The 24,704-nt window shown below is 52.3% G+C and overlaps 1 protein-coding gene across 1 annotated transcript in view; it reads left to right on the top strand.

Annotated features, from left to right (window-relative positions):
- The window catches only part of LOC123752442 (regucalcin-like), a 124,006-nt gene that overhangs the window by 52,701 nt on the left and 46,601 nt on the right, over nt 1-24,704 (top strand). The window contains exons 5-6 of the mRNA XM_069335011.1: nt 13,973-14,087; nt 17,662-17,777. Of these exons, the coding sequence (XP_069191112.1) occupies nt 13,973-14,087; nt 17,662-17,777 (231 nt within the window). The remainder of the gene's footprint in view (nt 1-13,972; nt 14,088-17,661; nt 17,778-24,704) is intronic.

The raw sequence follows: 24,704 nt of genomic DNA, 5'->3' as shown, positions 1-24,704 counted from the left end.
TCCTTCCTCCCCCCTTTATCCCATACCCTCCCTATCCCTACTCCTCCCCTCACCTCGAATCCTCCATGTCCCCCCTATCTCCTTACCCCATACCCTACCTGTCCCCCCTTCCCTTGAACCCCCAGCCCTACCCCAAAATCCTCTGAGACCCTGCACACCACCTCACAGATCTTCACACCCAGGGAACAGCTTCCTCCACCAGGAAAACGCTCACCAAGAAGAGGACAAGAAAATGAACAGAAGAAAGTGAGCTTCAAGGCAATGTACACTAACATAGATGGGATTACAAATAAAAGAAGTGAACTCGAAGAATGGGCACTAGAAGAAAATCCAGACATAATAGCACTCACAGAAACAAAGCTAACTAACGAAAACCATAACAAATGCAATGTTTCCACAGGACTACTATGTAGTGAGGAAAGAGAGAGAAGGGAGAGGAGGAGGTGGTGTAGCTTTGCTGATAAGAAAAAGTTGGAGTTTTGAAGAGATGGTTAATAAGGGTTGTGAAGGTTTCAGTGACTACATATCAGGCACCATAGCAACTGGAGGACTGAAAATTATAGTAATAGTCATATATAATCCCCCCACCAAACGACAGAAGACCGAGACAGGAGTATGAATGAAACAACATGGCCACCATGAATATAATAGAGAGAGCAGCCTCTGTGGCTAGCAAGAACAGATCCAGACTACTAATCATGGGAGACTTCAACCACGGGAAGATAGATTGGGAAGGGAAGTTATAGATTGGGATATAAGGGAAGTTAAGTTGGAAACCCTTTGGGAATGAGTGATCATAGTGTATTGAGCTTTGAGTACCTGGTTGAGCTAGGAATTATCTCCCCCCAAAAAGAACTGGGAAACAAAGGGCTGGCGTACTGAAAAGGAAACTATGAGAAGATGAATAAATTCCTTAGGGCTATACAATGGGACACAGAACTCAGAACCAAGTCTGTACAAGACATGATGGACTATGTCACCCAAAAGTGTCAGAAGGCTATAAGCAGGTTTGTCCCGGCCTGACAGAAAAAAAAACAGAGAAGCAAAAGAAGAATCCGTGGTTTACTAGGGAATGTATGAAAGCAAAGGAGCTGAACAAAAAAGGATGGAGGAACTTCCGTAATAACAGAACACCTGAAAGTAGAGAGAGATACCAGAGAACCAGGAACGAGTATATTAGTGTGAGAAAAGCGGCTGCAAAAAGGTATGAAAATGATATAGCTATCAAAGCCAAGACCGAAAATTACACAGTCACATCAGGAGGAAGAAAACAGTGAAGGAACAGGTGATGAAACTTAGGATGGGTGAGGACAGGTGCACAGAGAATGACAAAGAGGTGTGTGAAGAACTCAACAAGAGGTTCCAGGAGGTCTTCACAATAGAACAAGGTGAGATCACGGCGCTAGGAGAGGTGGCAGCAAACCAGGCGACCTTGGAAAGGTTCGAAATTACAATAAATGAGGTCAAGAAGCACCTATTGGAGCTGGACATGAGAAAAGCTGTTGAGCCGGACGGAATCTCACCATGGGTATTGAAAGAGTGTGCAGGAGCACTTTGTTTGCCACTCTCCATAGTGTATAGTAGGTCACTGGAAACGGGAGACCTACCAGAAATATGGAAGGCGGCTAATGTAGTCCCAATATACAAAAAGGGTGACAGACAAGAGGCACTGAACTACAGGCCAGTGTCCTTGACTTGTATACCATGCAAGGTGATGGAGAAGAGTGTGAGAAAAAACCTAGTAACACATCTGGAGAGAAGAGACTTCGTGACAACCTATTCAGCAACTGTTCCCATTGATTCTGAAGGGGTTTCAACAGTGGTAGGCATTGTCACAGCCGTGGAAGTAATATTTGAACGCAGATTATAATTAAGTGCACCTGGCATCAGAAATAGTATACACAAAAATAAACACACACAAAAATATCAACTTGGCTAAAGTAAAAAAAATGGCAGAAATAAAATTATTAAATTGGGCTAGGCAAGAAAATAATTAAGAACAAGCAATTGTAAACTAAATTTAGCAATCTTTCATTAAAAAAATGACTGGAATTAGATGTATGTAAATTAATTAAACCAGACTAAGCACAGCAATTGAGAATATAAAAACTGGAGGTGCAATTGCAAAATTTCATTAAAAAGATTCAACACAACAAGTGGCAATGCAAGAAATATGTATGTAGCACATAAACTGGACACAGGAATGTATATAACTATGGTAAAAATTATAATATGCAATGTTGAAGGAATAAATTTAAATTTTAGGCCTGGAGGAATTAAAAAAAAATTATATTGTACAAATCCTTAACTGCTACTAAAACAAGGATTTCTTACTTCACTGGAATTTAAATTTACCAATAACACTCTAGGAGAACAATTAAAATTCAATGAAATTACGGTAAGAAGCAGGAATGTTGAAATCACACAAGGAAATTGTGGGGAGTGGAGTACTGAACCAGCTCCAATATTTAACAAGTCACTGAATGGTTAATTCACAGAATATTATGGGTATTATTACATAAGTCACGTTTTAGCACTTGGCACGTTGTTCTCAACTAGCAATTACTTATCTCAGGGTTGTAATTCATGAGGATCACCAGTAGCCAAAGTAGGAGGAACGTCGTGAAGACCTGAACGGGCACATGTGAGGTTTGTTTACAAACTGGTGCGATGGCAGCGCTCCTGGTGGCGGTGGCGCGAGACTCAGGGACCCCACACACTGTTGATCTTGGAAGCGCGAAGATAAATTCTGACGACGACGATATTGCGACGATGTCGGTGGAGAAACACGATTGGGAGGCAGGAGTTCACACAAAATGATGTAGCAGGGGCTGGTGGCGAGGTGTGAGCTTGAGAGGGAGGCGAAGTATGTGAGCCTGGGGAGGCGACACTAGTCAAACAATTGCAGTCCACCAAATATTCTCAAGGAACAATACAGCACATACGATGATCAGGTGATGCTTGCGACGATGACTGACTACGATTTCAGTAGCTTGAACACTCATAAAGCTTAGATACTGTCAGCTTGGGTGGCGGTGGTGGTGGTGGGTGCAGGTGGTTCCCACGTGGTGGCGCGAGGTTCAAAAATGGCTGGCGCGGAAGCTTCCTTCCTCCTCACTGATGAATGAGCGTTCTCACAGGAAAATATTGACCCTTACTTCTGAAACGTTGGCCTGGAGTAGTGGTTGATGGCAGGACCCCGGTCTGGCACAATATTTGATGCGTGGGTGGCAGGATGGCGGCTTATGGCGGTGGCGGTGGCGGCTGGAACACGAGGCGATGCTGGGTACTTGAACTTTTGTTTCCAGAAAAAAAATTTCTGGGTCCCACTGCTGCTACCAGTATTCGTTTGCATTGTTCGGGTAGAAGGTAGACACAGTAGTCGCTTCTGTATATATTTATTGACCGAGACAACAAGGTATATATCTGCCTAGCCGAGGTCCACCTACTCTGAGTCTGTGAGGAGAACTGAGGCTGCTGGGAGCATCGCTGATGCTTCTCTGTCTGGCATGACGTCAGAGGCCTACTTGCCTGTGATTGGTTACATTTCAACTGACATAGAATTTGAGTGTAACAAACCCATCAACATGGGTTCAGGGAGGGTAAAACTTGCCTTACAGGATTGATAGAATTCTACGATCAGGTGACAAAGATTAAGCAAGAAAGAGAAGGATGGGCGGACTGTATTTTTTTGGACTGTCGGAAAGCCTTTGACACAGTACCCCATAAAAGGCTGATGCATAAGCTGGAGAAACAGGCAGGAGTAACTGGTAGGGCGCTCCAGTGGATAAGGGAGTACCTAAGCAATAGGAAGCAGAGAGTTACAGTGAGGGGGTGAGACCTCAGATTGGCGTGAAGTCACCAGTGGAGTCCCACAGGGCTCTGTACTCGGACCTATCCTGTTTCTGATATACGTAAATGATCTCCCAGAGGGTATAGACTCATTCTCCTCAATGTTTGCTGACGAGGCCAAAATTATGAGAAGGATTAAGACAGAGGAGGACAGCTTGAGGTTTCAAGAAGACCTGGACAAGCTGCAGGAATGGTCGAACAAATGGCTCTTAGAGTTTAACCCAAGCAAATTTAATGTAATGAAGATAGGGGTAGGAAGCAAGAGACCAGATACAAGATATCATTTGGGAGATGAAATACTTCAGGAGTCAGAGAGAGAGAGAAAGACCTGGGGGTTGATATCACGCCAGACCTGTGCCCTGAAGCTCATATCAAGAGGATAACATCAGCGGCATATGCAAGGTTGGCTAACATAAGAACGGCCTTTAGAAACTTGTGTAAGGAATCTTTCATAACATTATATTCCACATATGTGTGACCAATCCTGGAGTATGCGGCTCCAGCATGGAGTCCATATTTAGTCAAGCATAAAACTAAACTGGAAAAGGTTCAAAGGTTTGCCACCAGACTAGTACCCGAGCTAAGAGGAATGAGCTACGAGGAGAGACTACGGGAATTAAACCTCACTTCGTTGGAAGACAGAAGAGTTAGGGGGGGACATGATCACCACATTCAAGATTCTCAAGGGAATCGACAGGGTAGATAAAGACAGGTTATTTAACACAAGGGGCACAGGCACTAGGGGACACAGGTGGAAACTGAGTGCCCAAATGAGCCACAGAGATATTAGAAAGAACTTTTTTAATGTCAGAGTGGTTGACAAATGGAATGCACTAGGAAGTGATGTGGTGGAGGCTGACTCCAAACACAGTTTCAAATGTAGATATAATAGATCCGAGTAGGCTCAGGAACCTGTACACCTGTTGATTGACGGTTGAGAGGCGGGACCAACGAGCCAGAGCTCAACCCCTTGCAAGCACAATTAGGTGAGTACAATTAGGTGAGTACATATATATACACACACATGAATTCACATACATTTGTCTCTTTTACACTGACAGGGTGAGATAGCTGATAGAGAAACAAGTGTGCAATTAAGCACTTAATCACTGAAGGTAATTAAGGTGCTTTTACAAGTTCAGGTTATATAGTTACATCACATACATATATTATATAATTGATACATTACTTGGTTAACTATACCCAGTGTGTCTCACCTTCTATACCCAGTGTGTCTCACCTTCTATACCCAGTGTGTGTCTCACCTTCTATACCCAGTGTGTGTCTCACCTTCTATACCCAGTGTGTGTCTCACCTTCTATACCCAGTGTGTCTCACCTTCTATACCCAGTGTGTGTCTCACCTTCTATACCCAGTGTGTGTCTCACCTTCTATACCCAGTGTGTGTCTCACCTTCTATACCCAGTGTGTGTCTCACCTTCTATACCCAGTGTGTGTCTCACCTTCTATACCCAGTGAGTATCTCACATTTTATACCCAATGTACTCACCTAATTGTGCTTGCGGGAGGTTGAGCTTTGGCTCTTTGGTCCCGCCTCTCAACTGTCAATCAACTGGTGTACAGATTCCTGAGCCTACTCGGATCTATTATATCTACATTTGAAACTGTGTTTGGAGTCAGCCTCCACCACATCACTTCCTAGTGCATTCCATTTATTAACTACTCTGACACTGAAAAAATTCTTTCTGACGTCTCTGTGGCTCATCTGGGTACTAAGTGCATGGGGGTCTACCACTGCAAACCACCTTAAGCCCATCATCACCCAGCAAAAATCTGCTATCAGAATAATAACAAACTCTGTTTTTAGACAATACTCAGCTCCCTTGTTTAAATCCCTAAACTTGCTAAATATTAACTCCCTCCACACATTCTCTTGTGTCAACTACATTTACAAGACCCTGTTCTTAAATGCAAACCATGCTCTGAAACTCTCCCTGGACAGATGTAATAGGACCCATTATCACCACACCAGAAATAAATATCTCTTTGATATCCCCAGGGTTAAACTTAATCTGTGTAAACACTCTATGCAAATTAAGGGACCTAGTCTATGGAACTCACTCCCTAGTGAATTGAAAAGCTGTCAAACTTTTGCCTCATTTAAAAACCAAAACAAAAAGTACCTAATTTCATCTTCGTAGTTTCCTTCACTGAGCTTTAAATTTGCTCTGTATCTAGTGTTACCCAATCTCCCAATCTTTATGCACTTAATCCAAACAACTTTATCATTGTGTTCATTGCTGTCTTCCTTTATGTGCTAGCCATATGCTGTATTGTGCCTGCTAAGTTTTGTTAAACTACCATTCAAGCTGTCATTGCCATCAATCTGAGCTACCAATGTGCTGTAATATACCTACAATTTTCTCTCATCTTTTATTTTTTTTCTTGCTTTGTAACTGTTATTCTTTTTTTTTAAATTTTGCAAGTATTTACCTCCTTAAAATGTTCTTAGATTAAGGACCTGCCCGAAACGCTGCGCGTACTAGTGGCTTTACAAGATTGTAATTACTATACTATGTATCCTCACAATCCCAATGTACCTTCTTGTACATATATAAATACATAAATAAATAAATAAGTTTCCAAATGTGTCCCATTGTTCGTGTCCCAACCGTGCTGAAGAGTTTGTCTTTGTCCACCCTGTTAATCCCCCTAAGAATTTTGTAGGTAGTTATCATGTCTCCCCTTACTCTTCTGGAAGAAGGTGTGTCTCAACTTCTATATACAGTGTGTGTTACACCTTCTATATTCTGTGTGTGTCTCACCTTCTATACCCAGTGAGTTTCTTACCATTCATACCCAGTGTGTGTCTCATCTTCTATTCCTAATGTGTGTCTCACCTTTTATACCCAGTGTTACACACCTTCTATACCCAGTGTGTGTCTCACCTTCTATACCCAGTGTGTGTCTCACCTGCTATACCCAATGTGTGTCTCACCTGCTATACCCAGTGTGTGTCTCACCTGCTATACCCAGTGTGTCTCACCTTCTATACCCAGTGTGTCTCACCTGCTATACCCAGTGTGTGTCTCACCTTCTATACCCAGTGTGTCTCACCTGCTATACCCAGTGTGTCTCACCTGCTATACCCAGTGTGTGTCTCACCTGCTATACCCAATGTGTGTCTCACCTGCTATACCCAGTGTGTCTCACCTTCTATACCCAGTGTGTCTCACCTGCTATACCCAATGTGTGTCTCACCTGCTATACCCAGTGTGTCTCACCTGCTATACCCAGTGTGTGTCTCACCTTCTATACCCAGTGTGTCTCACCTGCTATACCCAGTGGATGTCTCACCTTCTATACCCAGTGTGTGTCTCACCTGCTATACCCAATGTGTGTCTCACCTGCTATACCCAGTGTGTCTCACCTTCTATACCCAGTGTGTCTCACCTTCTATACCCAGTGTGTGTCTCACCTTCTATACCCAGTGTGTGTCTCACCTTCTATACCCAGTGTGTGTCTCACCTTCTATACCCAGTGTGTGTCTCATCTTTTCCACCAGCCTTCTTTTCTCACCACAGTCCCTTTTTCCCGAAAAAGGGGACGCTGGAGCGTCATCCCTGCTGCTGGCAGACCCACCCAGCAGACCCACCCAGCAGACCCACGGGGGTAGGCAGACCCACCCAGAAGACCAGCAGGGGTAGGCAGACCCACCCAGCAGACCATGAGGGGTAGGCAGACCCCACACAGCAGACCCATGATGGTAGACAGACCCACCCAGCAGACCCATGGGGTAGGCAGACACACCCAGCAGACCCACGGGGGTAGGCAGACCCACAGGGGTAGGCAGATCCACCCAGCAGACCAACGGAGGTATATAGACACACCGGGGGAAGGCAGATCAACCCAGCAGACCAACGGGGAAGGCAGACCCACCCAGCAAACCCACAAGGGTAAGCAGACCAATCCACCAGACACACCGGGAGTAGGCAGACCCATCCAGCAGACCAACGGGGGTAGGCAGACCCACAAAGCAGACAAACAGGGGGGTAGGCAGACACAACCAGCAGACCCACGGGGGTAGGCAGACCACTCCACCAGACACACCGGGAGTAGGCAGACCCAACCAGCAGACCAACAGGGGTAGGCAGACCCACCCAGCAGACAAACGGAGGAATAGAGACACACCGGGGGAAGGCAGATCCACCCAGCAGACCAACGGGGAAGTCACACCCACACAGCAGACCCACGGGGGTAGGCAGATCCATCCAGCAGACACACCGGGGGTAGGCAGACCCAACAAGCAGAGCAACGGGGGTAGGCAGACCAACCCAGCAGGCCAACGGGGGAAGGCAGACAACCAGCAGACCAACAGGGATAGGCAGAACCACCCAGCAGACCAACGGGGGTAGGCAGAACCACCCAACAGACCAACGGGGGTAGGCAGACCCACCCAGCAGACCAACGGATGTAGGCAGACCCACCCAGCAGTCACACCGGAGGGTAGGCAGACCCACCCAGAAGACCAACGGGGGTAGGCAGACCCACCCAGCAGACCCACAGGGGTAGGCAGACCCACCCAGCAGACACACCGGAGGGTAGGCAGACCCACCCAGAAGACAAACGGGGGTAGGCAGACCCACCCAGCAGACCATGAGGGTAGGCAGACCCCACCCAGCAGACCCATGGGGAAGGCAGACACACCCAGCAGACCCATGAGGGTAGGCGGACCCACCCAGCAGACCCACGGGGATAGGCAGACATACCCAGCAGACCCACGGGGGTAGGCAGACACGCCCAGCAGACTAACGGGGGTAGGCAGACCCAAGGGGGTAGGCAGATCCACGGGGGTAGGCAGACCACTCCACCAGACACACCGGGAGTAGGCAGACCCAACCAGCAGACCCACGGGGGTAGGCAGACACACCCAGCAGAACCACGGGGGTAGACAGACACATCCAGCAGACCAACGAGGGTAGGCAGACCCACCCAGCAGACACACCAGAGGGTAGGCAGACCCACCCAGAAGACCAACGGGGGTAGGCAGACCCACCCAGCAGACACATCGGGAGTAGGCAAACCCACCCAGCAGACCAACAGGGGTAGGCAGACCCACCCAGCAGACCAACGGGGGTAGGCAGACCCACCGTGAGTAGGCAGATCCACCCAGCAGAACATCAGGGGTAGGTAGACCCACCCAGCAGACCAACAGGGGTAGGCAGAACCACCCAGCAGACCAATGGGGGTAGGCAGACCCACCCAACAGACTAACGGGCGTAGGCAGACCCACCCAGCAGACCAACAGGGGTAGGTAAACCCACCCAGCAGACCACCGGGGTAGGCAGACCCACCTAGCAGACCAACGGGGGTAGGCAGACCCACCCAGCAGACCCACGGGTGTAGATAGACCCACCCAGCTGACCAACGGGGTAGGCAGACCCCCCTAGCAGACGAACGGGGGTAGGCAGACCCACCCAGCAGACACACCGGGGGTAGGCAGACCCACCCAGCAGACACAACTGGGGTAGGCAGACCCCCCAGCAGACCAACGAGGGTAGGGACTTCCGCCTAGCAGACACACGCAGGGTAGGCAGCCCCACCCAACAGACCAACGGGGGTAGGCAGACCCACCCAGCAGACCAACAGGGGTAGGCAGACCCAGCCAACAGACTAACGGGGGTAGGCAGACCCACCCAGCAGACCAACAGAAGGATAGGCAGAACCACCCAGCAGACCAATAGCGGTAGACAGAATCACCCAGCAGACCAATAGCGGTAGGCAGAACCACCCAGCAGGCCAACGGGGGTAGGCAGACCCACCCAGCAGACCAACAGGAGTAGGTAAACCCACCCAGCAGACCACCGGGGTAGGTAGACCCACCTAACAGACCAACGGGAGTAGGCAGACCCACCCAGCAGACACACCGGGGTAGGGAGACACCCAGCAGACACAACTGGGGTAGGCAGACCCCATAGCAGACCAATGGGGGAAGGGACTTCCGCCTAGCAGACAGATGGAGGGTAGGCAGACCCACCCAACAGACCAACGGGGGTAGGCAGACCCACCCAGCAGAGCAACAGGGGTAGGCAGACCCACCCAGGAAACCCACCCAGCAGACCACCGGGGTAGGCAGACCCACCTAGCAGACCAACGGAGGTAGGCCGACCCACCCAGCAGACCCACGGGTGTAGGTAGACCCACCCAGCTGACCAACGGGGTCGGCAGACCCACCTAGCAGACGAACGGGGGTAGGCAGACCCACCCAGCAGACACACTGGGGGTAGGCAGACCCACCCAGCAGACAAAACGGGGGTAGGCCGACCCCCCAGTAGACCAACAGGGGTAGGCAGACACACCCAGCAGACCAACGGGGCAGGCAGACACACCCAGCAGACACGCCGCGGGTAGGCAGACCCACCCAGTAGACACACCGCGGGTAGGCAGACCCACCCAGCAGACACACCGGGGGTAGATAGACCCACCCAGCAGACCATGAAGGTAGGCAGACCGCACCCAGCATACCATGAAGGTAGGCAGACCCCACCCAGCAGGCCCATGAGGGTAGGAAGACCCACCCAGCAGACCCACGGGGGCAGGCAGACACACCGAGCAAAACCTCGGGGGTAGACAGACCCACCCAGCAGACCCACAGGGTAGATAGACCCACCCAGAAGACCAACAGGGGTAGGCAGACCCACCCAGCAGACACAAAGCGTAGGCAGACCCACCCAGCAGACCCACGGTGGTAGGCAGACCCACCCAGAAGACCAACGGGGGTAGGCAGACCCACCCAGCAGAACATGAGGGTAGGCAGACCCAACCCAGCAGACCCATGAGGGAAGACAGACTCACTCAGCAGACCCATGGGGGTAGGCATACACCTAGCAGATTCACGGGGGTAGGCAGACACACCCAGCAGACCCACCGGGGTAGGCAGACTCACAGGGGTAGGCAGACCCACCTAGCGGAACCACGGGAGTAGGCAGACCTACCAAGCAGACCCGTGAGAGTAGATAGACCAACCCAGCAGACCCACGGTGGTAGGCAGACCCACCCAGCAGACCAACGGAAGTATAGAGCACACCAGGGGAAGGCAGATTAACCCAGCAGACCCACGGGGGTAGGCAGACCCATCCACCAGACACACCGGGAGTAGGCAGACCCAACCAGCAGACCAACGGGGGTAGGCAGACCCACCCAGCAGACCAACGGGGGGTAGGCAGACACACCCAGCAGACCAACGAGGGTAGGCAGAACCACCCAGCAGACCAACGGGAGTAGGCAGAACCACCCAACAGATGAACGGGGGTAGGCAGACCCCCATCAGACACACCGGAGGGTAGGCAGACCTCCCAGCAGACCAACGGGGGTAGGCAGACCCCCATCAGACACACCGGAGGGTAGGCAGACCTCCCAGCAGACCAACGGGGGTAGGCATACCCACCCAGCAGACACATCGTGGGTAGGCAGACCAACCCAGCAGACCCATGAGGGTAGATAGACCCCCCAGCAGAACTATTTGGGTAGGCAGACCCATCCAGCAGACCATGAGGGTAGGCACACCCCACCCAGCAGACCAATGAGGGTAGGCAGACACACCCAGCAGACCCATGAGGGTAGGCAGACCCACCCAGGAGACTCACAGGGGTAGGCAGACACACCCAGCAGATCCACGGGGGTAGGCAGACTCACCCAGCAGACCCACAGGGGTAGGCAGACCCACCTAGAAGAACCACTGGGGTAGACAGACCCACGGTGGTACGCAGACCCACCCAGCAGACCCACAGGGGTAGGCAGACCAACCCAGAAGACCAACGGGGGTAGGCAGACCCACGGGGGTAGGCAGACCCACCGGGGTAGGCAGACCTACAGGGGTAGGCAGACCCACTCAGCAGACCCACATGGTAGACAGACCCAACCAGGAGACCCACCCAGCAGACCCACATGGTAGACAGACCCAACCAGGAGACCCACCCAGCAGACCCACATGGTAGACAGACCCAACCAGCAGACCCACATGGTAGACAGACCCAACCAGGAGACCCACCCAGCAGACCCACATGGTAGACAGACCCAACCAGCAGACCCACGGTGGTAGGCAGACCCACCCAGCAGACCATGAGGGTAGGCAGACACACCCATCAGACACACCGGGGGTAGGCAGACCCACCCAGGAGACACAACGGGGGGTAGGCAGACCCCCAGCAGACCAACGGGGGAAGGCACTTCCGCCTAGCAGACACACGGAGGGTAGGCAGACGCACCCAACAGACCAACGGGGGTAGGCAGACCCACCCAGCAGACCAATAGAGGTAGGCAGACCCACCAAGCAGACCAACAGGGGTAGGCAGACCCACCCAACTGACCAACGGGGGTAGGTAGACCCACCCAACTGACCAACGGGGGTAGGTAGACCCACCCAACTGACCAACGGGGGTAGGCAGACCCACCCAACAAACTAACAGGGGTAGGTAGACCAACCCAGCAGACCAACAGGGGTAGGCAGACTCACCCAACTGACCAACGGGGGTAGGTAGACCCACCCAACAAACTAACGGGGGTAGGTAGACCAACCCAGCAGACCAACAGGGGTAGGCAGACCCACCCAGCAAACTAACGGGGGTAGGTAGACCCACCCAACAAACTAACGAGGGTAGGTAGACCAACCCAGCAGACCAACAGGGGTAGGCAGACCCACGTAGCAGACCAACAGGGGTAGGCAGAACCACCCAGTTGACCAACGGGGTAGGCAGACCCACCTAGCAGACCAACGGGGGTAGGCAGAGCCACCCAGCACACCAACAGGGGTAGGCAGACCCACCCAGCAGACACACCGAGGGTAGGCAGGTCCACCCAGTAGACACACCGGGGGTAGGCAGACCCACCCAGCAGACACACCGGGGGTAGATAGACCCACCCAGCAGACCAACGGAGGTAGGTAGACCCACCCAGCAGACCAACGGCGGTAGGCAGACCCACCCAGCAGACCAACGGCGGTAGGCAGACCCACCCAGCAGACACACCGGGGGTAGGCAGACCCACCCAGCAGACCAACGGGGGTAGGCAAACACACCCAGCAGACACACCGGGGGTAGATAGACCCACCCAGCAGACCAACGGAGGTAGGCAGACACTCCGGGGGTAGATAGACCCACCCAGCAGACCAACGGAGGTAGGCAGACACACCGGGGGTAGATAGACCCACCCAGCAGACACAACGGGAGTAGGCAGACCCACCTAGCGGACCAACGGGGGTAGGTAGACCCACCTAGCGGACCAACGGGTGTAGGCATACCCACCCAGCAGACCCACGGGTGTAGGTAGACCCACCTAGGAGACCAACGGGTGTAGGCATACCCACCCAGCAGACCCACGGGTGTAGGTAGACCCACCTAGCAGACCAACGGGTGTAGGCATACCCACCCAGCAGACCCACGGGTGTAGGTAGACCCACCTAGCAGACCAACGGGTGTAGGCATACCCACCCAGCAGACCCACGGGTGTAGGTAGACCCACCTAGCAGACCAACGGGTGTAGGCATACCCACCCAGCAGACCCACGGGTGTAGGTAGACCCACACACCCCCCCCCCCCAGCAACTATTGGTGGAGGATCTTGTGGTGAGTGTAAGTTTGTGTGTTGAGTTAGTAAAGTATGAGTGACGTGTCAAGGGACAGTATTGTTGGAGCAGTGTTGATATCTTGGAGTCAAATGGTGATAACTTGCTATACTTCTTTACAATGGAACCGTTCTTCACAGAATAAAATCAGTTATTAATTGAAGTATTAATCTGGGGAATTATACGTCAGTTTGGTAAATGTGTCATATACTTGTCCCATTTGATACAGTCACAGAAGACTTGAGTGGATCAGGTCGTGTAGAGGCTCATCATTATTGTGAGTTTACTTCATGTTGTTTATATCATAATATAGTAATTATTATCGACGTTAAGCTAACAAGTTAACATCATAGACTGACGGTCGCTGGTCCACATTTGTGTGAGGACAGTATATTTTCTTCATGTTTCCTTCTAAGCCAACATGCCCGAGATAAGAGGCTCATATCTCGTAGGTAGACATGTAAATGATCTGGGAAATTCTTAGAGGCTGCCCTCAGCCCTTCTGACCCCAGCCCGCCTGACCCCCTCGTGTACACAGGTCAGCATCAGCAACGGCCTGGCGTGGAGCGAGGACCACCACACCTTCTACTACGTCGACTCCTCTCAGTTGAAGGTCGAGGCTTTCGACTGTGACTTCCAGAACGCAAGGCTCGGTATGTTTTGTTTTTAATATTAATATCTCACATCAAAAGCAAAGTTGGCTACAGTAATGATAGACGAGTAAACCAAAATTATTATGTTTTATCCAAATATAATTCATATTTGTTGATTTTATCCAAATTCATGACACTTTTAAACTAAACACCCAACCCAAACATTTGTAAATATAAACCCTGACGATGTTTCGCTCCGTCCTGTATTATTATTATCAGCTCCAGTAATGTTAGGCCCGATTTACTTCATGTCTCCTCCCCAACACCACTTGTCTCCTCCCCAACACCACTTGTCTCCTCCCCAACACCACTTGTCTCCTCCCCAACACCACTTGTCTCCTCCCCAACACCACTTGTCTCCTCCCCAACACCACTTGTCTCCTCCCCAACACCACTTGTCTCCTCCCCAACACCACTTGTCTCCTCCCCAACACCACTTGTCTCCTCCCCAACACCACTTGTCTCCTCCCCAACACCACTTGTCTCCTCCCCAACACCACTTGTCTCCTCCCCAACACCACTTGTCTCCTCCCCAACACCACTTGTCTCCTCCCCAACACCACTTGTCTCCTCCCCAACACCACTTGTCTCCTCCCCAACACCACTTGTCTCCTCCCAACACCACTTGTCTACTCAGTCTCATCATCAAGAGAGAAGCAGGAGCCATTGAAGTAGTGATAGAAGAAGGAGGCAGGAGTCATGTAAGTAGAGGTAGAAGTGGAAAGTAGAGGCCATGTAAGTAGAGGTACAAGTGGGAAGAAGAAGCCATGGAAGAAGTGATAAAAGAGGGAAGCAGGAGCCATAGATGCTGTGGAAGAATGGGGTAGCAGGAGCCATAGATGCTGTGGAAGAATGGGGTAGCAGGAGCCATAGATGCTGTGGAAGAATGGGGTAGCAGGAGCCATAGATGCTGTGGAAGAATGGGGTAGCAGGAGCCATGGATGCTGTGGAAGAATGGGGTAGCAGGAGCCATGGATGCTGTGGAAGAATGGGGTAGCAGGAGCCATAGATGCTGTGGAAGAATGGGGTAGCAGGAGCCATAGATGCTGTGGAAGAATGGGGTAGCAGGAGCCATAGATGCTGTGGAAGAATGGGGTAGCAGGAGCCATAGATGCTGTGGAAGAATGGGGTAGCAGGAGCCATAGATGCTGTGGAAGAATGGGGTAGCAGGAGCCATAGATGCTGTGGAAGAATGGGGTAGCAGGAGCCATAGATGCTGTGGAAGAATGGGGTAGCAGGAGCCATGGATGCTGTGGAAGAATGGGGTAGCAGGAGCCATAGATGCTGTGGAAGAATGGGGTAGCAGGAGCCATAGATGCTGTGGAAGAATGGGGTAGCAGGAGCCATGGATGCTGTGGAAGAATGGGGTAGCAGGAGCCATAGATGCTGTGGAAGAATGGGGTAGCAGGAGCCATAGATGCTGTGGAAGAATGGGGTAGCAGGAGCCATAGATGCTGTGGAAGAATGGGGTAGCAGGAGCCATAGATGCTGTGGAAGAATGGGGTAGCAGGAGCCATAGATGCTGTGGAAGAATGGGGTAGCAGGAGCCATAGATGCAGTGGAAGAATGGGGTAGCAGGAGCCATAGATGCTGTGGAAGAATGGGGTAGCAGGAGCCATGGATGCTGTGGAAGAATGGGGTAGCAGGAGCCATAGATGCTGTGGAAGAATGTGGTAGCAGGAGCCATAGATGCTGTGGAAGAATGGGGTAGCAGGAGCCATAGATGCTGTGGAAGAATGGGGTAGCAGGAGCCATAGATGCTGTGGAAGAATGGGGTAGCAGGAGCCATAGATGCTGTGGAAGAATGGGGTAGCAGGAGCCATAGATGCTGTGGAAGAATGGGGTAGCAGGAGCCATAGATGCTGTGGAAGAATGGGGTAGCAGGAGCCATAGATGCTGTGGAAGAATGGGGTAGCAGGAGCCATGGATGCTGTGGAAGAATGGGGTAACAGGAGCCATAGATGCTGTGGAAGAATGGGGTAGCAGGAGCCATAGATGCTGTGGAAGAATGGGGTAGCAGGAGCCATAGATGCTGTGGAAGAATGGGGTAGCAGGAGCCATAGATGCTGTGGAAGAATGGGGTAGCAGGAGCCATAGATGCTGTGGAAGAATGGGGTAACAGGAGCCATGGATGCTGTGGAAGAATGGGGTAACAGGAGCCATAGATGCTGTGGAAGAATGGGGTAGCAGGAGCCATAGATGCTGTGGAAGAATGGGGTAGCAGGAGCCATAGATGCTGTGGAAGAATGGGGTAACAGGAGCCATGGATGCTGTGGAAGAATGGGGTAGCAGGAGCCATGGATGCTGTGGAAGAATGGGGTAGCAGGAGCCATAGATGCTGTGGAAGAATGGGGTAGCAGGAGCCATAGATGCTGTGGAAGAATGGGGTAACAGGAGCCATAGATGCTGTGGAAGAATGGGGTAACAGGAGCCATAGATGCTGTGGAAGAATGGGGTAGCAGGAGCCATAGATGCTGTGGAAGAATGGGGTAACAGGAGCCATGGATGCTGTGGAAGAATGGGGTAACAGGAGCCATAGATGCTGTGGAAGAATGGGGTAACAGGAGCCATAGATGCTGTGGAAGAATGGGGTAGCAGGAGCCATAGATGCTGTGGAAGAATGGGGTAACAGGAGCCATAGATGCTGTGGAAGAATGGGGTAGCAGGAGCCATAGATGCTGTGGAAGAATGGGGTAGCAGGAGCCATAGATGCTGTGGAAGAATGGGGTAGCAGGAGCCATAGATGCTGTGGAAGAATGGGGTAACAGGAGCCATGGAAGTAGCAGTTCAATATGGAAACAGAAATCATGAATGTGATGACAGAAGAAGGAAGCGGGAACCATTGAAATAGTGGTGGAATATGGAAGCAAAAGCCATAGAGGTAGTTGTAAATTGGGGGGAAGCAGAAGCCATGGAAGCAGTGATAGAAGGAAGTAGAATCCATATAATTAGTGATAGAAGAGTGAAGTAGACGACATGGAAGTAGTGGTAGAAGAGTGAAGTAGACGACATGGAAGTAGTGGTAGAAGAGTTAAGTAGACGACATGGAAGTAGTGGTAGAAGAGTGAAGTAGACGACATGGAAGTAGTGGTAGAAGAGTGAAGTAGACGACATGGAAGTAGTGGTAGAAGAGTGAAGTAGACGACATGGAAGTAGTGGTAGAAGAGGGAAGCAGAAGCCGTGGCATTACTCATAGAAGAAGTAAACAATATACATTAGCGACGGGAGGCGCTAGGCTGTGGTTCCCAAGCTTTTCCAACTCATTTTCCACTTCTGCGAGGAAACTGGTATTGTTAAAATGTCAAAATTCTCCTTAATGCAGCTGGTAATAATGTTTATGTATGAAAACTATTTTACACATGTGAAATTACCCTTTATCCTACTTGAGGTGAGATTTAGCTCCTATTTATCCTTAATCCCGGATCCAGACGATTCATGGGCAGATAAGGATAGGGTGGAGAATGGCACACTTTCCTGGGTAAAGCATAACGATGGGTTAAAGAGCAACATTGATCAGGTGTAGGCGAGTGAGGAGTAGAGTCAGACTTATGGCACATGTGGGTCTCTGCCTCAGGTAAGCGACGCACCGTGTTCGACTACCGTGAGGCGGGGCTCCACCCGGCCTTCCCCGACGGCCTCACTATCGACACACACGGCAACCTCTGGGTCGCCTCCTTCGGCGCCGGCAAGGTAAGTGCGTCACCTCCAGGCTCCACCCTCCACTGTGTGTAGGTCTACCTCTACCCTCCACTGTGTGTAGGTCTACCTCTACCCTCCACTGTGTGTAGGTCTACCTCTACCCTCCACTGTGTGTAGGTCTACCTCTACCCTCCACGGTGTGTAGGTCTGCCTCTACCCTCCACTGTGTGTAGGTCTACCTCTACCCTCCACTGTGTGTAGGTCTACCTCTACCCTCCACTGTGTGTAGGTCTACCTCTACCCTCCACTGTGTGAAGGTCTACCTCTACCCTCCACTGTGTGTAGGTCTACCTCTACCCTCCACTGTGAGTAGGTCTACCTCTACCCTCCACTGTGTGTAGGTCTACCTCTACCCTCCACTGTGTGTAGGTCTACCTCTACCCTCCACTGTGTGTAGGTCTACCTCTACCCTCCACTGTGTGTAGGTCTACCTCTACCCTCCACTGTGTGAAGGTCTACCTCTACCCTCCACGGTGTGTAGGTCTACCTCTACCCTCCACGGTGTGTAGGTCTACCTCTACCCTCCACTGTGTGAAGGTCTACCTCTACCCTCCACTGTGTGTAGGTCTACCTCTACCCTCCACTGTGTGTAGGTCTACCTCTACCCTCCACTGTGTGAAGGTCTACCTCTACCCTCCACGGTGTGTAGGTCTACCTCTACCCTCCACTGTGTGTAGGTCTCCCTCTACCCTCCACTGTGTGTAGGTCTACCTCTACCCTCCACTGTGTGTAGGTCTACCTCTACCCTCCACTATGTGTAGGTCTACCTCTACCCTCCACTGTGTGTAGGTCTACCTCTACCCTCCACTGTGTGAAGGTCTACCTCTACCCTCCACTGTGTGTAGGTCTACCTCTACCCTCCACTGTGTGTAGGTCTCCCTCTACCCTCCACTGTGTGTAGGTCTACCTCTACCCTCCACTGTGTGTAGGTCTACCTCTACCCTCCACTGTGTGAAGGTCTACCTCTACCCTCCACTGTGTGTAGGTCTACCTCTACCCTCCACTGTGTGTAGGTCTACCTCTACCCTCCACTGTGTGTAGGTCTACCTCTACCCTCCACTGTGTGAAGGTCTACCTCTACCCTCCACTGTGTGTAGGTCTACCTCTACCCACCACTGTGTGTAGGTCTCCCTCTACCCTCCACTGTGTGTAGGTCTACCTCTACCCTCCACTGTGTGTAGGTCTCCCTCTACCCTCCACTGTGTGTGGGTCTACCTCTACCCTCCACTGTGTGTAGGTCACCCTCTACGCTCCACTGTGTGTAGGTCTACCTCTACCCTCCACTGTGTGAAGGTCTACCTCTACCCTCCACTGTGTGTAGGTCTACCTCTACCCTCCACTGTGTGTAGGTCTACCTCTACCCTCCAATGTGTGAAGGTCTACCTCTACCCTCCACTGTGTGTAGGTCACCCTCTACCCTCCACTGTATTTAGGTCTACCTCAACCCTCCACTGTGTGTAGGTCTTCCTCTACCCTCCACTGTGTGTAGGTCTACCTCTACCCTCCACTGTGTGAAGGTCTACCTCTACCCTCCACTGTGTGTAGGTCTCCCTCTACCCTCCACTGTGTGTAGGTCACCCTCTACCCTCCACTGTGTTTAGGTCTACCTCTACCCTCCACTGTGTTTAGGTCTACCTCTACCCTCCACTGTGTGAAGGTCTACCTCTACCCTCCACTGTGTGAAGGTCTACCTCTACCCTCCATTGTGTGAAGGTCTACCTCTACCCTCCACTTTGTGAAGGTCTACCTCTACCCTCCACTGTGTGAAGGTCTACCTCTACCCTCCACTGTGTGAAGGTCTATCTCTACCGTCCACTGTGTGTAGGTCTACCTCTACCGTCCACTGTGTGTAGGTCTACCTCTACCGTCCACTGTGTGTAGGTCTACCTCTACCGTCCACTGTGTGTAGGTCTACCTCTACCCTCCACTGTGTGTAGGTCTACCTCTACCCTCCACTGTGTGTAGGTCTACCTCTACCCTCCACTGTGTGTAGGTCTACCTCTACCCTCCACTGTGTGTAGGTCTACCTCTACCCTCCACTGTGTGTAGGTCTACCTCTACCCTCCACTGTGTGTAGGTCTGCCTCTACCCTCCACTGTGTGAAGGTCTACCTCTACCCTCCACTGTGTGAAGGTCTACCTCTACCGTCCACTGTGTGTAGGTCTACCTCTACCCTCCACTGTGTGTAGGTCTACATCTACCCTCCACTGTGTGTAGGTCTACCTCTACCCTCCACTGTGTGTAGGTCTACCTCTACCCTCCACTGTGTGTAGGTCACCCTCTACCCTCCACTTTGTGTAGGTCTACCTCTACCCTCCACTGTGTGTAGGTCACCCTCTACCCTCCACTGTGTGTAGGTCACCCTCTACCCTCCACTGTGTGTAGGTCACCCTCTACCCTCCACTGTGTGTAGGTCACCCTCTACCCTCCACTGTGTGTAGGTCTCCCTCTACCCTCCACTGTGTGTAGGTCACCCTCTACCCTCCACTGTGTGTAGGTCTACCTCTATCCTCCACTGTGTGTAGGTCACCCTCTACCCTCCACTGTGTGTAGGTCTACCTCTACCCTCCACTGTGTGTAGGTCTCCCTCTACCCTCCACTGTGTGTAGGTCTACCTCTACCCTCCACTGTGTGTAGGTCTCCCTCTACCCTCCACTGTGTGTAGGTCTACCTCTACCCTCCACTGTGTGTAGGTCTCCCTCTACCCTCCACTGTGTGAAGGTCTCCCTCTACCCTCCACTGTGTGAAGGTCTCCCTCTACCCTCCACTGTGTGAAGGTCTACCTCTACCCTCCACTGTGTGAAGGTCTCCCTCTACCCTCCACGGTGTGTAGGTCTACCTCTAGCCTCCACTGTGTGAAGGTCTCCCTCTACCCTCCACTGTGTGAAGGTCTCCCTCTACCCTCCACTGTGTGAAGGTCTCCCTCTACCCTCCACTGTGTGAAGGTCTACCTCTACCCTCCACTGTGTGTAGGTCTCCCTCTACCCTCCACTGTGTGAAGGTCTCCCTCTACCCTCCACTGTGTGAAGGTCTACCTCTACCCTCCACTGTGTGAAGGTCTCCCTCTACCCTCCACTGTGTGAAGGTCTCCCTCTACCCTCCACTGTGTTTAGGTCTCCCTCTACCCTCCACTGTGTGAAGGTCTCCCTCTACCCTCCACTGTGTGAAGGTCTCCCTCTACCCTCCACTGTGTGAAGGTCTCCCTCTACCCTCCACTGTGTGAAGGTCTACCTCTACCCTCCACTGTGTGAAGGTCTCCCTCTACCCTCCACTGTGTGAAGGTCTCCCTCTACCCTCCACTGTGTGAAGGTCTACCTCTACCCTCCACTGTGTGAAGGTCTCCCTCTACCCTCCACTGTGTGAAGGTCTCCCTCTACCCTCCACGGTGTGTAGGTCTACCTCTACCCTCCACTGTGTGAAGGTCTCCCTCTACCCTCCACTGTGTGAAGGTCTCCCTCTACCCTCCACGGTGTGTAGGTCTACCTCTACCCTCCACTGTGTGAAGGTCTCCCTCTACCCTCCACTGTGTGAAGGTCTCCCTCTACCCTCCACGGTGTGTAGGTCTACCTCTACCCTCCACTGTGTGAAGGTCTCCCTCTACCCTCCACTGTGTGAAGGTCTCCCTCTACCCTCCACTGTGTGAAGGTCTACCTCTACCCTCCACTGTGTGAAGGTCTCCCTCTACCCTCCACTGTGTGAAGGTCTCCCTCTACCCTCCATTGTGTGAAGGTCTACCTCTACCCTCCACTGTGTGAAGGTCTCCATCTACCCTCCACTGTGTGAAGGTCTCCCTCTACCCTCTACTGTGTGAAGGTCTCCCTCTACCCTCCACTGTGTGAAGGTCTCCCTCTACCCTCCACTGTGTGAAGGTCTCCCTCTACCCTCCACTGTGTGAAGGTCTCCCTCTACCCTCCACTGTGTGAAGGTCTCCCTCTACCCTCCACTGTGTGTAGGTCTACCTCTACCCTCCACTGTGTGAAGGTCTCCCTCTACCCTCCACTGTGTGAAGGTCTCCCTCTACCCTCCACTGTGTGAAGGTCTCCCTCTACCCTCCACTGTGTGAAGGTCTCCCTCTACCCTCCACTGTGTGTAAGGTCTACCTCTACCCTCCACTGTGTGAAGGTCTCCCTCTACCCTCCACTGTGTGAAGGTCTCCCTCTACCCTCCACTGTGTGAAGGTCTCCCTCTACCCTCCACTGTGTGAAGGTCTCCCTCTACCCTCCACTGTGTGAAGGTCTCCCTCTACCCTCCACTGTGTGTAGGTCTACCTCTACCCTCCACTGTGTGAAGGTCTACCTCTACCCTCCACTGTGTGAAGGTCTCCCTCTACCCTCCACTGTGTGAAGGTCTCCCTCTACCCTCCACTGTGTGAAGGTCTACCTCTACCCTCCACTGTGTGAAGGTCTCCCTCTACCCTCCACTGTGTGAAGGTCTCCCTCTACCCTCCACTGTGTGAAGGTCTACCTCTACCCTCCACTGTGTGAAGGTCTCCCTCTACCCTCCACTGTGTGAAGGTCTCCCTCTACCCTCCACTGTGTGTAGGTCTCCCTCTACCCTCCACTGTGTGAAGGTCTCCCTCTACCCTCCACTGTGTGAAGGTCTCCCTCTACCCTCCACTGTGTGAAGGTCTCCCTCTACCCTCCACTGTGTGAAGGTCTACCTCTACCCTCCACTGTGTGAAGGTCTCCCTCTACCCTCCACTGTGTGAAGGTCTCCCTCTACCCTCCACTGTGTGAAGGTCTACCTCTACCCTCCACTGTGTGAAGGTCTCCCTCTACCCTCCACTGTGTGAAGGTCTCCCTCTACCCTCCACTGTGTGTAGGTCTACCTCTACCCTCCACTGTGTGAAGGTCTCCCTCTACCCTCCACTGTGTGAAGGTCTCCCTCTACCCTCCACGGTGTGTAGGTCTACCTCTACCCTCCACTGTGTGAAGGTCTCCCTCTACCCTCCACTGTGTGAAGGTCTCCCTCTACCCTCCACGGTGTGTAGGTCTACCTCTACCCTCCACTGTGTGAAGGTCTCCCTCTACCCTCCACTGTGTGAAGGTCTCCCTCTACCCTCCACTGTGTGAAGGTCTACCTCTACCCTCCACTGTGTGAAGGTCTCCCTCTACCCTCCACTGTGTGAAGGTCTCCCTCTACCCTCCACTGTGTGAAGGTCTACCTCTACCCTCCACTGTGTGAAGGTCTCCCTCTACCCTCCACTGTGTGAAGGTCTCCCTCTACCCTCCACTGTGTGAAGGTCTCCCTCTACCCTCCACTGTGTGAAGGTCTCCCTCTACCCTCCACTGTGTGAAGGTCTCCCTCTACCCTCCACTGTGTGAAGGTCTACCTCTACCCTCCACTGTGTGAAGGTCTCCCTCTACCCTCCACTGTGTGAAGGTCTACCTCTACCCTCCACTGTGTGAAGGTCTCCCTCTACCCTCCACTGTGTGAAGGTCTCCCTCTACCCTCCACTGTGTGAAGGTCTCCCTCTACCCTCCACTGTGTGAAGGTCTCCCTCTACCCTCCACGGTGTGTAGGTCTACCTCTACCCTCCACTGTGTGAAGGTCTCCCTCTACCCTCCACTGTGTGAAGGTCTCCCTCTACCCTCCACTGTGTGAAGGTCTCCCTCTACCCTCCACTGTGTGAAGGTCTCCCTCTACCCTCCACTGTGTGAAGGTCTCCCTCTACCCTCCACGGTGTGTAGGTATACCTCTACCCTCCACTGTGTGAAGGTCTACCTCTACCCTCCAATGTGTGAAGGTCTCCCTCTACCCTCCACTGTGTGAAGGTCTACCTCTACCCTCCACGGTGTGTAGGTCTCCCTCTACCCTCCACTGTGTGAAGGTCTCCCTCTACCCTCCACTGTGTGAAGGTCTCCCTCTACCCTCCACTGTGTGAAGGTCTCCCTCTACCCTCCACGGTGTGTAGGTCTACCTCTACCCTCCACTGTGTGAAGGTCTCCCTCTACCCTCCACTGTGTGAAGGTCTCCCTCTACCCTCCACTGTGTGAAGGTCTCCCTCTACCCTCCACGGTGTGTAGGTCTACCTCTACCCTCCACGGTGTGTAGGTCTACCTCTACCCTCCACTGTGTGTAGGTCTACCTCTACCCTCCACGGTGTGTAGGTCTCCCTCTACCCTCCACTGTGTGAAGGTCTCCCTCTACCCTCCACTGTGTGAAGGTCTCCCTCTACCCTCCACTGTGTGAAGGTCTCCCTCTACCCTCCACTGTGTGAAGGTCTCCCTCTACCCTCCACGGTGTGTAGGTCTACCTCTACCCTCCACGGTGTGTAGGTCTACCTCTACCCTCCACTGTGTGTAGGTCTACCTCTACCCTCCACTGTGTGTAGGTCTCCCTCTACCCTCCACGGTGTGTAGGTCTCCCTCTACCCTCCACTGTGTGTAGGTCTCCCTCTACCCTCCACTGTGTGTAGGTCTCCCTCTACCCTCCACTGTGTGAAGGTCTACCTCTACCCTCCACTGTGTGTAGGTCTCCCTCTACCCTCCACTGTGTGAAGGTCTCCCTCTACCCTCCACTGTGTGAAGGTCTACCTCTACCCTCCACTGTGTGAAGGTCTCCCTCTACCCTCCACTGTGTGAAGGTCTCCCTCTACCCTCCACTGTGTGAAGGTCTACCTCTACCCTCCACTGTGTGAAGGTCTATCTCTACCCTCCACTGTGTGAAGGTCTACCTCTACCCTCCACTGTGTGAAGGTCTATCTCTACCCTCCACTGTGTGTAGGTCTCCCTCTACCCTCCACTGTGTGTAGGTCTCCCTCTACCCTCCACTGTGTGAAGGTCTATCTCTACCCTCCACTGTGTGAAGGTCTACCTCTACCCTCCACTGTGTGAAGGTCTATCTCTACCCTCCACTGTGTGTAGGTCTCCCTCTACCCTCCACTGTGTGAAGGTCTCCCTCTACCCTCCACTGTGT

This window comes from Procambarus clarkii, chromosome 32 (genome assembly GCF_040958095.1).
Source record: "Procambarus clarkii isolate CNS0578487 chromosome 32, FALCON_Pclarkii_2.0, whole genome shotgun sequence".
NCBI classification, from domain to species: domain Eukaryota; kingdom Metazoa; phylum Arthropoda; class Malacostraca; order Decapoda; family Cambaridae; genus Procambarus; species Procambarus clarkii.
Note: the sequence above shows the minus strand (reverse complement) of the source record. Positions and strands in the feature narration are given on the sequence as shown.